The 15375-nt window shown below is 41.1% G+C and overlaps 1 protein-coding gene across 3 annotated transcripts in view; it reads right to left on the bottom strand.

The window, feature by feature from the left end:
* The window catches only part of PDK3 (pyruvate dehydrogenase kinase 3), an 83640-nt gene extending 74358 nt beyond the window's left edge, over window positions 1-9282 (bottom strand). For 2 of the 3 annotated variants that reach the window (XR_011600416.1, XM_070944103.1), the window contains exon 1: window positions 8940-9282. Coding sequence is in view for 1 of the 3 variants with exons in the window: in XM_070944103.1 (XP_070800204.1) it covers window positions 8940-9045 (106 nt within the window). In the remaining 2 variants the exon portion in view is untranslated. The remainder of the gene's footprint in view (window positions 1-8939) is intronic. The other variant, XR_011600417.1, reaches the window with a different exon arrangement.
* Between the last annotated feature and the right edge of the window lie 6093 nt (window positions 9283-15375).

The raw sequence follows: 15375 nt of genomic DNA, 5'->3' as shown, positions 1-15375 counted from the left end.
AGGGGCACTACCTACAGCTAGTCCTTGCTTTACAATTACAATAGAGCCTGGAATTTTGGATATAAGTTGTTGCAGTTATTAAGCAGATCACCATGTGACCTGACTTGATTTTGCAACCATTTTACAATGCCTGTTAAGCAAGTCACCTTGGCTGTTAAGTGAATCATATGGTTGTTAAATGAAGAAAAAAAGCAAAGAAAACCCCACATTGCAAATCATGATCATGTGACCACAGGATGCTGCAACTGGTCATAAATGCAAGCCTGCTGTCAAGCATCTGAAATGCAACCACATGACTGTGGGAGTGATGGTACAGCAGTTGCAACTTCAAGGAGAGATCATAAGTAACTTTTTTGAAGTCTGTTGTAACTTCAAACAGTCATTAAGTTACCAGTTGTTAAGCGAGGAATAACTTATTAGGGCAACAAATGGAAGATTATATACATCTGTCCCATGAAAATAGTAGGGATGCTGCTGTAGGCAGAACTTTGAGAACCATTCATAAATCCCCTTGTTCAGTGCTGCTACATTTGAACAGTAACTGAAAAAGTAGTCATAACCTGAGATGCCCTGTAACGTACCGTCAATAAGCAAGATAATAAAAAGCATAAAATTATTACTCATATCAAAAATAGAACTACAACCCAAGTCTGTCATCTATACCAAAGGATGAAAGGAATAGAACATTCTTAATCAACTTATGAAATACGGATCAAATGCAGTGGTGAGTTTCATTTACCTTTGCTACCGGTTCGCTCGCGTGCCACTTCTGCACATGCGCAGAGCATATTTGATGACGTCCGGGCAGGTGGATGGAGCCTCCCGCCACCACTACTGGTTCTCCTGAACCGGGCGAACGGGTAGCAAACCACCACTGATCAAATGGATATCTCATGAAGATGGTTCCATAAGATCTGGGCTGTTAATGACGAGGCACTCTCCTACTTTCATCATGGGTGATACTCTCAGCAGTCCTCTTAGGATAAATACACAGAACAGGCAAAAACTGTACAGGATATATTAACATGTAAACTCAGAGCTGCCATCTTGTGTGTTGGCCATGAGAACACAGACAGACAGACAAATATCAGGTTTGAAAGGTTTTCTTGCTGTGTTGTAAACTTTCTAATAATAGCTGGGGTTTCAATGAATAATTAGCCACAGAGCACAGAACACAGGTGTCAGACTCGATCATGTCACAGGCTGGATCGTGACCTATCACATTTTTTGCCTTTGCGGAGTTGGGGTGGATGTGACCTGCGCATGACGCATCCGGCCTGTGGGTCGCCAGTTTGACAGGCCTGACTTAGAAAGTAGTAGTCTGTAACTTCTCTTTATAATATGGATTGTACAGCTACTGAGTTGAGTAGAGTTTTATATATTAATACCAATATCTTCAGTTTGTTCTGGAACTATAATAGCTAATACAGTGATCAAAGCACAAGTGTAAAATAGCTATTTGTTAATAATCAAGGTGATATATTTTGCACCAATTGGAGTTTCCAGGTCATTTTAAAGGACAGGCCTGTCAAGCATTTGCAGTAGCCTAAATGTGAGCTGAAGAGTCACTATCATGAGGGCACTCAAGTCCAAGAATGTTCACAACTGTCATATATACCAGAAATGGGCAAAGATCATGGCTTCTCCTCCAATTGCTTAGCAGAGGCCATGACTCCAGGATGTTCCCTGTGAATGAACTAAAATAATGCTCTTTTAGAAGTATGATCCCATCCAGTATTAACTTCAGGATTTGAATTCAATTAGATTGATTACCTACAAACAGAAACTATTTCTAGGATTTAATTTTAGCTTGTTAGGCTCTATACTGCTATATCAAATTTATTTAAAATTTACACAAAAGCTAGTAGTCACCAACCAGATGATTATGAATTTATCTATATGCTACTGAAACTGTCTGTCTGTAACCTTCAAATTGTCAAAAAGGTGCATCATAGAGCAAGTTTTTCTAACAAGGCTAACAGAATGTGTCTGAAATCCAGGATCCACCACTGCTGTGGGGCTGAAATTTGGCAAAGTTGTGGCAGTTTCAGTGCTGCTATGATCAGCCATGGTTATGTGATCATTTCTAATGCTTTCTGTCAGCTTTCCCACAAGGAAAGTCAATGGAAGTTGGAAGTCCCAGGCCAGTAGGCAGGTAGATGTATGATGGTGCAAAGGAGGCCAGGGTGGATAAAAATCAATGATTTTTTTTAAAAAAATCAAAAAAACTATCTAAAGATAGTTTTCTATTTAAGATACATTAATAATTTAGTTTAATCAGCATGAAATGGACCTTAGTTATGTAGCATGAGGCTGTATATTCTGCAATATTGGGACTATTGGTGAGTCAACAGTGGATAAGAGGAGGAGCCGCTGCCAGAAAAGAGATGTCAGCTGCTCTTTAAAAATTATGATTTAACTCGAGTTGATTTAAATCAAGCCTTTTTACTAGTGATTTAAATCATGATTTAAATTCAAATCCACCCTGAAGGAGGCACAGCGAGGGTAAGAGCTGCATAAGCGGTAGGTAAGTAAATAATTCTGAATGGATCCAATGGATCATGGGTTACCTAGTATTCTCTAACAAATGAAAGAGCTGGGAATTTTGCTAAGTGTCTCATTTGACAACCAAGAATGTTTGTTACCAATTGTGACCATAAAACCAATAGGCAAGAGCAATAAACTGACATACACAATTTGTTCATTATTTATCATTCAGAAGGACTAGTGGCACTTTGGATTCCAAAGCAAAAAGATAATTTTGGTGCACATAAGGGGTGCTTATGTATTTGCAACTTCTTGAAACAGCAGCTTCTTTCCCAAGGATAATGAAACTGCCCTCAGCACTGGCAGGCTATTCCACGAAATCATGCTTGGCTTAAAAAGTTATAGACAGGTATTGCACACATTTTTGACTTTGAACTCTGCACAGCCCTACCACTAAAGGATATTCTTTTAAGATACAATGAGAATTAGGCTTCAATTCTGATCATGTGATATTTGTTCACATATAGTATAGTAAGTAGCTGCAGGCATTTACTAAATATCTATGCCATTTATTATTTTCAACTGCTTCTGTTCCCCCGATTATTTCAGCAGGTCAAGTTTTTACTAATGAAAGCCATTAAACTTTCAGAATTTCCTACTTTTTATATTGTATTAATCACAAATTGGGATGTATTCTACAACTGAAGATTGCTTTTCAATCCAAGCACAAGGAATTCAACATGGGCACAACCTGATTCATATTATAAAACAGAAACTGATCTGGAAAACATTTATGAACGATTATGGTTATTATACTAATGTCTCTTTTATCACACTTGCTTTGCAAATCAGAGAAATTATGAGTATTTTAATATGTTTTATTTCATAAAATTAAACAAGACAAGTTTTTCAGTCCAACAATATGAACTGAATACTTTTCAGAAATTTTGAGTAGTTTTGACTGGTATTTTTTGCAAAGGTTTCATTGTTGATGGTACTAAATACGAAAATATTTTACATGGGAAAAAATATGGGTCAGAAATGTAAAATTTACCCAAGCCCAAAACTTGAGAGAAAATTTTTACAAAATGTTTTATAGATGGCATTTGGATCCCAAAAAGTTAGCTTGTATGTATCCAAGCTTACAACCTATGTGTTGGAGATGTAAATGTGATGATGCAACGTATTATCATATAAAGTGGACATGTAAAAAAATTAAGGCATTTTGGATTAAGATATGGTGGATTATACAAAATATTCTTAAAAAGAAGATAAAATTTACTCCACAGTTGTTTTTATTGGGTATAATTACAGACTGTACGGTAATAGAGACTAATTTGATTTTGAACTTAATAACTGCAGCCAGACTTTTGGTGGCGCAGTACTGGAAGAAGGAAGACTTACCTACTATTGAAGAATGGACATTAAAAGTAGCTAATTTATTTATTTATTTTATTTTATTTTTGATTTGATTTGATTTGTATACCGCCCTTCTCTAGCAGGACTCAGGGCGGTGAACAGCCGAGATAAAACAGAGCATACAAAATTTAAAAAACAGTTTAAAAGATAATTAAATAATTTCAGCCACAATTTAAAACAACCCAATTAAAACCAATTTCAAATTTAAACCAAAACAGATGGGATCAAGCCAGCCCGGCTAGGTGAAACAAATGAGTTTTCAGGGCCCGACGAAAAGTCCCGAGGTCTGGTATCATGCGTATCTCTAGGGGGAAGTCATTCCAGAGGGCGGGTGCCGCCACAGAGAAGGCTCTCCCCCTGGGGGTCACCAGCCGACATTGTCTGGCGGACGGCACTCTAAGGAGGCCCTCTCTGTGTGAGTGTACTGGCTATTTGCGGCAGAAGGCGGTCTCGTAGATACCCAGCCCTAAGCCATGGAGCGCTTTAAAGGTGGTAACCAACATCTTGAAGCGCACCCGGAAGACCACCGGGAGCCAGTGCAGCTCGCACAGGAGAGGTGTCACATGGGAGCGCCCCGTCACTCCCATAATCCCCCACGTGGCCGCATTCTGGACCAGCTGGAGCCTCCGGGTGCACCCCAAGGGGAGCCCCATGCAGAGAGCATTGCAGTAGGCCAGGCGGGAAGTGACGAGTGCCTGAGTGACCGTGCGTAGGGAGTCCCGATCCAGAAAGGGACGCAACTGGCGTATCAGGCGGACGTGGCCACGGCCGTCATATGCTCTTCTAAAGACAGCCGTGCATCCAGGAGGACGCCTAAGTTGAGAGCCCTCTCTATGGGGGCCAGTGATTCGCCCCCAATAACCAGCGATGGCACCAGCTGGCTATATCAGGACACCGGGAGCCACAGCCACTCGGTCTTGGAAGGGTTGAGTCGGAGCCTGTTTCTCCTCATCCAGGCCCGCACGGCCTCCAGGCACCAGGACTTCACTTCAAGGGCATCGTTGGGGTGGCCTGGGGTGGAGATGTACAGCTGGGTGTCATCAGCGTACTGATGGAACTCCACCCCAAGGCCACGGATGATCTCACCCAGCGGCTTTACATAAATGTTGAACAGAAGGGGCGAGAGGACCGACCCTTGCAGTACCCCACAAGGCGCCTCGGGGTCGACCGCTGCCCCCGTCAACACAGATTGCGACCAGTCAGAGAGGTAGTAGGAGAACTACCGCAAAATGGTGCCTCCCACCCCCAACCCCTCCAATCGGCGCAACATGATACCATGGTCGATGCTATCAAAAGCCGCTGAGAGATCTAATAGGACCAGGATAGAGGAGCAACCCCTATCCCGAGCCCTCCAGAGATCATCCACCAACGCGACCAATGCCGTTTCCATGCTGTGCCCAGGCCTGAAGCCAGACTGGAGCGGATCTAGATAGACAGCTTCATCCAGGTACTGTGGCAGCTGCCGCGCCACCACACTCTCAACAACCTTCGCAATAAAACAAAGGTTGGAGACTGGACGATAGTTAGCCAAAACAGCTGGATCCAGAGAGGGCTTCTTGAGGAGGGGCCTCACCACCGCTTCTTTCAAGGCAGCCAGGAGGGACACGGGTCCAATAAACATGTGGTCGCATTCAGCCATCCCAGAATCCTGTCCACATCCTCGGAGATGGCTAAAATCTCTGCATATTTGAAGGACTGTTCAAATGAAAGATACATATGGGAATGGAGAAGATGGATTGATTATATTCAAAACAAATATGGGACTAAAAAGTTGCAAATAGCTTATGAATGAAATATTTAGGTGAATTCTTATATTCTGGTATATATGGGGGAGTTAAAGTGTAAGGAGGAGTGAAGAGCTTATAGTTAGTTTGTTTATGCTTATGTTTGTTAAATGCTACACCCTGTATTTTGCTCTGGGAAGTCGGGGGAGGGGGAGAGAGAAGGGAAAGGGTGGGGGGAGGAAGGCGGAGGGGAAATTTGTTCGTAAAAATATTTTAAAACTTTTCAAAAAATAAATAAATAAATAAATAAATACAAAAATAAATACAAAAATATTTTTAAAATAAATGTACAAAAATAATAGATTATTTTAGCCAATTCAGTATTATTTTATTTATTTATTTATTTATTATATTTCTATACCGCCTTTCTCCCGTAGGACTCAAGGCGGTGTACAGTCAAGAAAAATATAGACACACAAACATCATAAAATTGCTAATTAAAATTATTACTTAGTTTGGTCAATTAAATAAAACCCAGAATTAGATAACATTTAAAAAATCATTCACATGTGTGTATGTTTAGCCCTGCCTGTTGGAACATCAGGGTCTTGAGGGCACGGCGGAAAGCACGGAGATCAGGGATATTCCATATCTCCGGGGGCAGTTCATTCCAAAGAGTTGGAGCCCCCACAGAGAAGGCCCTCCCCCTGGGAGGCGCCAGTCGACATAATTTGACTGAGTAAAAGTAAGTACCTTTTCATCCTTTACAACAAAAAAAAAAACCCTTCACATTCAGGGGAATGTGACTGGTTAATATTTAATCTAAACTTTACATTTGGATTAAATCAGTGCTATAAACACTTGGAGTTTGAAACCTTTCCAAATAGTTCTACTTTTACTTATATGCACTCAATTTAGATAATGTTTTAGTTTCTGATTTCCAAGAATTCTGAATATAGAAATGAATATTAATGTATTATATAACTATTTTGTTATTTCTATCAAAAAGTATTGTAACCTCTTAAAAAATTAATTTCTTATTGCTCAACATTTTGCATAAAATGTATTTATGTGCTGCCTTTATTATTTTTATAAATAACCTAAGACAGTGAACATACCTAATGCGCCTTCTTCCTATTTTCCCCAAAACAACCTTGTGAGGTGATTTGGGCTGGGAGAAAGTGATTGGCCTAAGGTCATCCAGCTGGTTTTCATGCATAATGCAGGAATTATACATACAGTATTCTGGTTTGTAACCTAGTACTTTAACCACTAGACCTGTGATGGCGAACCTATGGCACGAGTGCCACAGGTGGCATGTAGAGCCATATCGGTGGGCATGCGAGTGTTGCCCTAGCTCAGCTCCAGTGCGCATGCCAGAAAGCCAGAGGCTTTCTAGGAGCCTGGAGAGGGTGAAAACTGTCTTCCCCACCTCCCCAGAGGCTCTCTGGAGGCTGGAAACGGCCCGTTTGCCGACTTCCAGTGGAACCGGAAGGCCCGTTTTTCACTCTCCCCAGGCTCCAAAGCCTTTCTAGGAGCCTGGGGAGGACGAAAACAGCCTTCTCCACCACTACCCCCGAGGCCCTTCGGAGGCCGGAAACAGCTCGTTTCCCGACTTCAGGTCCCAAAAAAGGTTAGCTATCACTGCACTAGACTAAACTGATGCTGACAAGAACTATGGAACAAAATATTTAGGCCAAGGGTTTTCAATGTTTTTGTGCAAAGGATGTTTGAGAAGCTGGTGAGCCCCTTCTGAGAAAGATGTATTTAAATGCATAAAATAAAATAATGAAAATAAAGTTGTAAATATTTTTCTCATCTAAATTCTCATCTAAGTCTACTGATCAGTCCATTTTATAGTGACTCTGGGACATGAACATTCTTAAATCAACATATGGGAATTATGAATATAGACATAAAATAGGATTCTTTATAAATTATTAACACAGCGACTATGTAAATTATTGAGAAACAGATAAATTTATAAAATCACATCACTTGAGTATTTTAAGGCAAAACAAATTCTTTCCATTTTTGCTCTGTTTAAAACATCTGAATGGTAATCAATGCAAGTAATTCTTGAAGTGTACTTCACAGATATAAATCAATCTAATGTTCTGTTTTAAATATCCAGTGCAAATAACTATTCTTAATCATCTCAGTCATACCTCAATAAGGGTATTTCAAGTCTAAGGCTGCAAAGATGAATGGAAATGTGCAAAACTCCTATCAGCTCTTCAGCTTTAAAGCTGGTAAAAAGTCTGAGGACCTTTTTGCAGTGTGAAAGAAATGCAGTAAGAAGAACCCAGAACGGCCAAGGAACTGGTTTTTGAAAAAAACATACAGCATTGCAGAAAGCAAATTCATTTCTGCACATTATATCAAAATACTAAAAACAATGTAATATTCATGTAAGTAAAATAGGTTCAAATTAGTTGAAATCAGGCTGCTCACTATGTTCTCACTTTGAAACTACAAATAAAGGATTCAAATAATCCTTCAAATAAGAATTGTCCTGAAAGCCAATCCATTTTTTCCCCGAATTCTGTTCTGGTTGTACTCCCAATTTTCTTTGATTTACAAATTTCCCCAAATGAACTGCTATACTGCAACCAAAGTACTGTAGAGTCAGAACACAAATATAACATTGCATACACTGAATCGCCAAACTCGTATATAAGATTCCTGATTGAAGACTCTTGCATAACTAGAACTATTGAAAATACAAGTAGCACTAACTGTAATCCAGGCTTTGCAGGCCTGAGTAAAAGTATGATTGATTGCCTACTTTGGAAAGTATAGCACTGAACTTGAAAAAGCTGTTGCATACTGGAAGGAAAAAAGATTTAGGAAACTGAAATTTAATAACGAACAGGCCCATGAAATAGTTTGAAGATGTAGAGTGCTGGCTAATATTTGCTTTTATTTCCAGTTCACTCTCTGGACAAGAGACCCTATGGAGAACACTGAAGCAGTTTTTGACGTATAAGAGCTGAGAGTTTTCCGCACTCTTTGTAGCAAAGAAAAATACCACTTTCCTGCAGCAGGTTTCAAACTATCTTCTAAATTCCCAAATATTCTACTCAGTCAGTTATGTTTCCTTAAACCCTACCCACGCTAGATGCCGTTGCTCCATTGCCTTGTCTCCAGCCCCTACCTAACATTGATGACGTCACACACAGCAGAGTGGGAGTATCCTAGAGATCTTTCTCCCACGTCAGACTGAAACAAAAATTCTCAGTTGGGCGGAGAGAAGATGGTAGAATGTACGCGGCCCTGCGACCGCACAGGTGCCGTTTGATCACTCACCGAAATCCAGGAACTGCTTAATAGAAAGCGGCGACGGGGAAAAGCGAGAGTAGTATTCGATTTGTTTGGGAATGGGGCTTTTTAGAAGCGCCCCACATAGCCGCATGGTTCCTTACTGGAGTTGAGGAAGCGCGTTAGGTTCGCGGATATGCCAGGCCGCCACCACGAAGGACGTCGATAGGGCTCCGGTCGAACCGGCCAGGCAACCGTCTGGCGACGCGCGCGAAAGCTCACGCGGATTAATAGCGCGAGTAGAGGGCGGAAAGACGCTCGCAACTGTCACAACGGCTAGGAATCAGCAACAGTTGCTGTTGTCACCGTTGCTCCGCTGTTCATGCCTCACCGTAACCTACAAGAGAAAGCAAGAGGACGTGTTATACCTCCCACCCATCCCGTCGTCGCCGGCTATTTAAGAAACGCCCGCCCTCCACGCGCACACGGTCTTCTGACTGGATAATAAAAAGCCAACATCCTCCGGCCCTCTTGTTTTCCTGAATGCCCATTCATCTACCTAAGCACCGCCTACTATCACCATGACACCCCCCAAAAAAGCGCAAACGCAAATGATAGTGTACTGGGCCTCTAGTTGGATTTGAAAATGAAGATGAGAGATTCGTACGCTCGGAACTGACATGCTGATGAACCCATGTTCTTTTTATTCTTAATTGAAGCTCTTCTCCCGTTTTCTCTGTCTTCAGAAGCCTCTCCTTGGGAAACAAGAGGTACTAAGTTCAACTGTATCCTTAGAAGAAAAATAATGTACAAGTTAATTGCGAAGTCCATTGAAATATTAGATGGTATAGATTTCTATATTTCATTTCTGACCTCTTGTGTCTAACCGTTATCCTGATGACTAGGTTGAGAGTTATCTACCAAAAAGTATGTTTACTGAGGAGGAGCCTGTTTATCAGGCTTCAATCATTTCCCTGGCGGTTTTTGTGCCTGCTCTCCAGCAATCTTGGTAGCTGCAAAATTGAATGTGTGTCCTTGTTCACTGCAGTATGAGGTTACCAATGTGTTTGGGTCTTCTCAGCTGACCACTCATTTGTGTTCTTGCAATCTAGTGGTTAGCTTCCTCCTTGTTGGTCCTACATAGTCACAGGGGCAATCCATACAGGGGATTCAGTAGATTAAATTGGAAATATCTCCCACCTCCAAACTATCTTCACAATGCACAATTTGTCCCTGTATAGTAGCTTCTGGGTGGCATGCGATGCTCACTTGCAGATCTCACAAGCTGCATTCTACAGCTTCTGAGATGTTTTTGATGTATGGCAAGGTGAGCCATGTGATTGGTCTTGTACCTTGTATCTTCCTTTCTATCCCCACCATGTTGCAAAGGGACAAGGATTCTTCTCTGGAGCAGGAGACACTACACCATTTCTGACAAATGGCAGTCCAATCTCTTCTTGAAAGCCTCCAGTGATGAAGCTTCCACAACTTCTGAAGGCAAGCTGTTCCATTGGTTGATTTTTCTCACTGTCAAAAAATTTCTCCTTATTTCTAGGTTGAATCTCTCCTTGATCAGTTTCCATCCATTATTCCTTGTCTGGCCTTCAGGTGCCTTGGAAAATAGCTTGACCCCTTTTTCTCTGTGGCAGCCCCTCAAGTATTGGAAGACTGCTATCATGTCTCCCCTGGTCCTTCTCTTCGTAGACTAGCCATGCCCAGTTCCTGTAACCGTTTTCTTATGTTTTAGTCTCCAGTCCCCTAATCATCCTGGTTGCTCTTTTCTGCATTTTTCTAGAGCAGTGGTTCTCAACTTTCCTAATGCCGCGACCCTTTAATACAGTTCCTCATGTTTGGTGACCCCCAAGCAGGGGTGGGTTCTAAAATTTTTTACTATCGGTTCTGTGGGCGTGGCTTATTTTGTGGGTATGGCTTGGAGGTCATGTGACTGGGTGGGCGTGCCTAGCTGGTCATGTGACCAGGTGGCCATGGCTGTGTATATAGGGACTAACCAGAGGGCTGAAAAAAGTCATTTCTGACAGGTCCTCGCACTTTTGACTGGTCCTCACACTTATGACCATCCTCACATTTATGCCCGTGCAGCATTCTTAACAACCATGTCAGTCATTTCACAACTGCTTCTCTTCACCATGGTGATAAGATAGGGCAAAAAACGTAAAATGTGAGGACAGTCGTAAATTCGAGGACTGGTCAAAAGTGCAAGGACCAGTCAAAAATAACTTTTTCAGCCCTCTCAGTAGTCCATATGCATAAAAGGATACAGCAATAGAGAGGGATGAAGGAAGGGAAGGAAAATTAGAGTAAGAGTGAGGGTAAGAGAGGGAGGAAGAGAGGAGGAAAAGGAGAAAGGAAGAGGAAGTAGGAAGGAGAAGAAGAGGGGGGGAGAGAAAGTAAGAAGGAAAGAAAAGAGAGAGGTGGTAGGTTTGAGGAGAAAGATTGCTGTACAATAAAAAAGATGAAAGGGAAGAAAACCAACCCCAAACAAATATAAAGATATTAAGATAAAGAATGAATTGTTAAACTTTAAAGAATAAAAGAGAACAAATATGAATAAATAGCAATAATTAGAAACACACATACAAACATACAATGTATTTTCTTTGAACAGAGTATTTGGCCGGTTCACAAATTTAAACAGTGTTTAGTCATTTCAATTAAATTTACAATTTCTATATTTTCTTTTTGCCATATTTATTCCTCATCTATTTTTTTAAAAAACCAATATTACCCTTCATCCTCATCTTAATCAAATTCAATTTTTCCCTTCTATTCTATATTATACCCCTTCCCATTGTCATCTATTTTTATATCCATCCTCACATTAGTTAATTATGTAATTATGTAATACAGTTGTTTAATACAAATTCAACATTTTAATATAAATCAATTAGTTATATAACTATCTTTTTTGTATATCAATCAATATGAACATGAATATTCCAATTATTTCCATGCAATCCAATTTCTTACAAATTAATTAATTATATTTACCAATAATAATAAACCAAATAATTTCCCCCATACATTCCTCCAAACCACAACTTAACCATTTCTGCTTTCAACACAATCTACAATTAATAGTATCTCAATTATTACAATTCCCTAGTTAAATAGAGCTTTTTTCTTTTGTGTTTTAAAATCTTGAACCTCCTCTTTTGCCCTAAATTTCCCATTGTTTGCAGTTTTGCACCTACCTTTTTTGGTGCGGAAAAAGAAATATCCCTCTGCCTCATTTTGTCACCTTGCAATAAAGACCCTGCTTTACTTTCAGTTTCGTTTTTCAGCATAGCTAGGGGGAAAAAATCTGCTCCTCTCTTTGCAGGTAGCAACAGAGCCCTCCGCAAAACAGCTGAGAGCAAATCAGCTGAGAGTCCGAGGCTGATCAAATCTACTTATGGTAATTAACCTATGCTGAAGCTGAAAGGGGCTGTTTTTTTCTATTTTTGCAGGCCCCGGTCTTCTCATTTGTTTTCTTTTAACACTGATCAGATGTAGGGCGGGCCTTTGAAGCCCCGCGGCAAGAATTTAAACAGTTTTTTTCCTTCTAGCCATCAGCTGGGACTCAGGAGGCAGCAATAGATTGGGAGTGGGCAGGGTAAGCGAACGGCCGGCGATCCAACAGAGCAGAGAGTGAGGGTGAGTTAAGGCGTGGGGGGGGGCGAGAGAGGGCTTTGGCGACCCCTGTGAAATGGCCGTTCGACCCCCAAAGGAGTCGTGACCCCCAGGTTGAGAACCGCTGTTCTAGAGTCTAAACATCTTTTTTATAGTGTGGTGACCAAAACTGGATGCAGTATTCTAGGTGTGGTCTTATTACCTCACTTGATCTTGATTGTGTGTTGTTAGTTGTGAAGTTGCGTCCGACCCACCGTGACCCCATGGACAATGTTCCTCCAGGCCTTCCTGTCCTCTACCATCCTCTGGAGTCCATTTAAGCTCACGCCGACTGCTTCAGTGACTCCATCCAGCCACCTCATTCTCTTGTCCCATTCTTCTTTTGCCCTCAATCTTTCCCAGCATTAGGCTCTTCTCCAGTGAGTCCTTCCTTCTCATTAGGTGGCCAAAATATTTGAGTTTCATCTTCAGGATCTGGCCTTCTAAAACAGTCAGGGTTGATCTCCTCTAGGACTGACTGCAAGTTTCTTGCAGTCCAAGAAACTTGCAGGAGTCTTCTCCAGCACCACAGTTCAAAGGCCTCAATTCTTTGGCACACAGCCTTTCTTATGGTCCAACCTTCATAGCCATACATTGCAACCGGGAAAACCATAGCCTTGACTATACGCACTTTTGTTGGCAGGGTGATGTCTCTGCTTTTTAGTATGCTATCTAGATTTGCCATAGCTTTCCTCCCCAGGAGCAAGTGTCTTTTAATTTCTTGGCTGCAGTCCCCATCTGTGGTGATCTTGGAGCCCAGGAAAATAAAATCTGTCACTATCTCCGTTTCTTCCCCATTTATTTACCAGAAATTAAGAGGGCCGGATGCCATGATCTTAGTTTTCTTAATGTTGAGTTTCAAGCCAACTTTTGCACTCTCCTTCTTTATCCACATCAAGAGGCTCTTTAGTTCCGCTTCACTTTCTGCCATTAAAGTGGTATCAGCTGCATATCTGAGGTTGTTGATACTTCTCCCAGCAATCTTAATTCCAACTTTTGATTCATCTAGCCCCGCCTTTCTCATGATGTGCTCTGCATATAAGTTAAATAGGCAGGGTGACAGCATACAGCCTTGCCAGACTCCTTTCCCAATTTTGAACCAATCAGTGGTTCCGTGTCCAGTTCTCACTGTTGCTTCTTGACCCGCATATAGGTTTCTCAAGAGACAAATAAGATGGTCTGGAACTCCCATCTCTTTAAGAACCTGCCACAATTTGCTGTGATCCACACAATCAAAGACTTTAGCATAGTCAATGAAGCAGAAGTAGATGTTTTTTTCTGGAACTTCCTAGCTTTCTCCATGATCCAGCATATGTTGGCAATTTGATCTCTAGTTCCTCTGCCTCTTCGAAATCCTACCTGCACTTCTGGTATTTCTCGGTCCACAGATTGCTGGAGCCTAGTCTGTAGGATTTTAAGCATAACCTTACTAGCATGTGAAATGAGTGCAATGGTGCGATTGTTTGAACATTCTTTGGCATTGCCTTTCTTTGGAATTGGAATGTAAACTGACCTTTTCCAATCCTGTGGCCACTATTGAATTTTCCAAATTTGCTGGCAAATTGAGTGTAGCAGTTTTACTGCATCGTCTTTTAAGATTTTGAATAGCTCAGTTGGAATACTGTCACCTCCACTAGCTTTGTTGTTTCTCAGATTTCCTAAGGCCATTTGACTTCACATTCTAGGATGTCTGTCTCGAGGTCAGTGACCACACCATCGAAGTTATCAAGGATTTCAATTTCAATTTCAATTTAATTCAATTTATATGCCGCCCCTCTCCAAAGACTCAGGGCAGCTAGGGATGTTAAGCTAGTTCTTGTATAGTTCTTCTGTGTAATTTTGCCACCTCTTCTTAATCTCTTATGCCTCTGTTAGGTCCCTGCCATTTTGGTCCTTTATCATGCCCATCTTTGCATGAAACGTTCCCTTCATATCTCCAATTTTTTTGAAGAGATCTCTGGTCTTTCCTATTCTATTGTTTTCTTCTATTTCTTTGCACTGTTCATTTAAGAGGCATTCTTATCTCTTCTAGCTATTCTCTGAAATTCTGCATTCAATTGGGTATATTTCTCCCTTGCCTTTTGCTTCCTTTCTTTCCTCAGCTATTTGCAAAGCTTCCTCAGACAGCCATTTTCTTGTCTTGCATTTCTTTTTCTTTGGGATGGTTTTAGTTGCTACCTCTTGTACAGTGTTGCGAACCTCCATCCATAGTTCTTCAGGCACTCTGTCTATCAGATCTAATTCCTTAAATCTATTTGTGACCTCTACTGTATATTCATCAGGGATATGATTTAGTTCATACCTGAGTGGCCTAGTGCTTTTCCCTACTTTCTTCAATTTAAGCCTAAATTTTGCAACGAGAAGCTCATGATCTGAGCCACAGTCAGCTCCTGGTCTTATTTTTACTAATTATATAGAGCTTCTTCATCTTCGGCTGCAGAGCACATAATCAGTCTGATTTCTGTGTTGACCGTCTGATGATGTCCATGTGTAGAGTCGTCTCTTGGGTTGTTGGAAAAGAGTGTTTGCTATGATCATTGTATTCTCTTGACAAAATTCTATCAGCTTGTGCCCTGCTTCATTTTATACTCCAAGGCCAAACTTGCCTGTTTTTCTGGTTATCTTTTGGCTTCCTACTTTAGCATTCCAATCCCCCATGATGATAAGGACATCATTTTTTGGTGTTAATTCTATAAGGTGCTATGGGGCTTCAAAGAGGTCAATTTCATCCTCTTCAGCACCAGTGGTTGGGGCATAGACTTGGACTACTGTGATATTGAATAGTTTGCCTTGGATTCGAACTGAGATCATTCTG

The sequence above is a fragment of the Pituophis catenifer genome, unplaced genomic scaffold (assembly GCF_029215685.1).
Source record: "Pituophis catenifer annectens isolate HBS135680 unplaced genomic scaffold, rPitCat1.0.hap2 SCAF_4, whole genome shotgun sequence".
NCBI lineage: Eukaryota > Metazoa > Chordata > Lepidosauria > Squamata > Colubridae > Pituophis > Pituophis catenifer.
The sequence above is the reverse complement of the archived record's forward strand: the minus strand, read 5'-3'. Positions and strand labels throughout refer to the sequence as shown.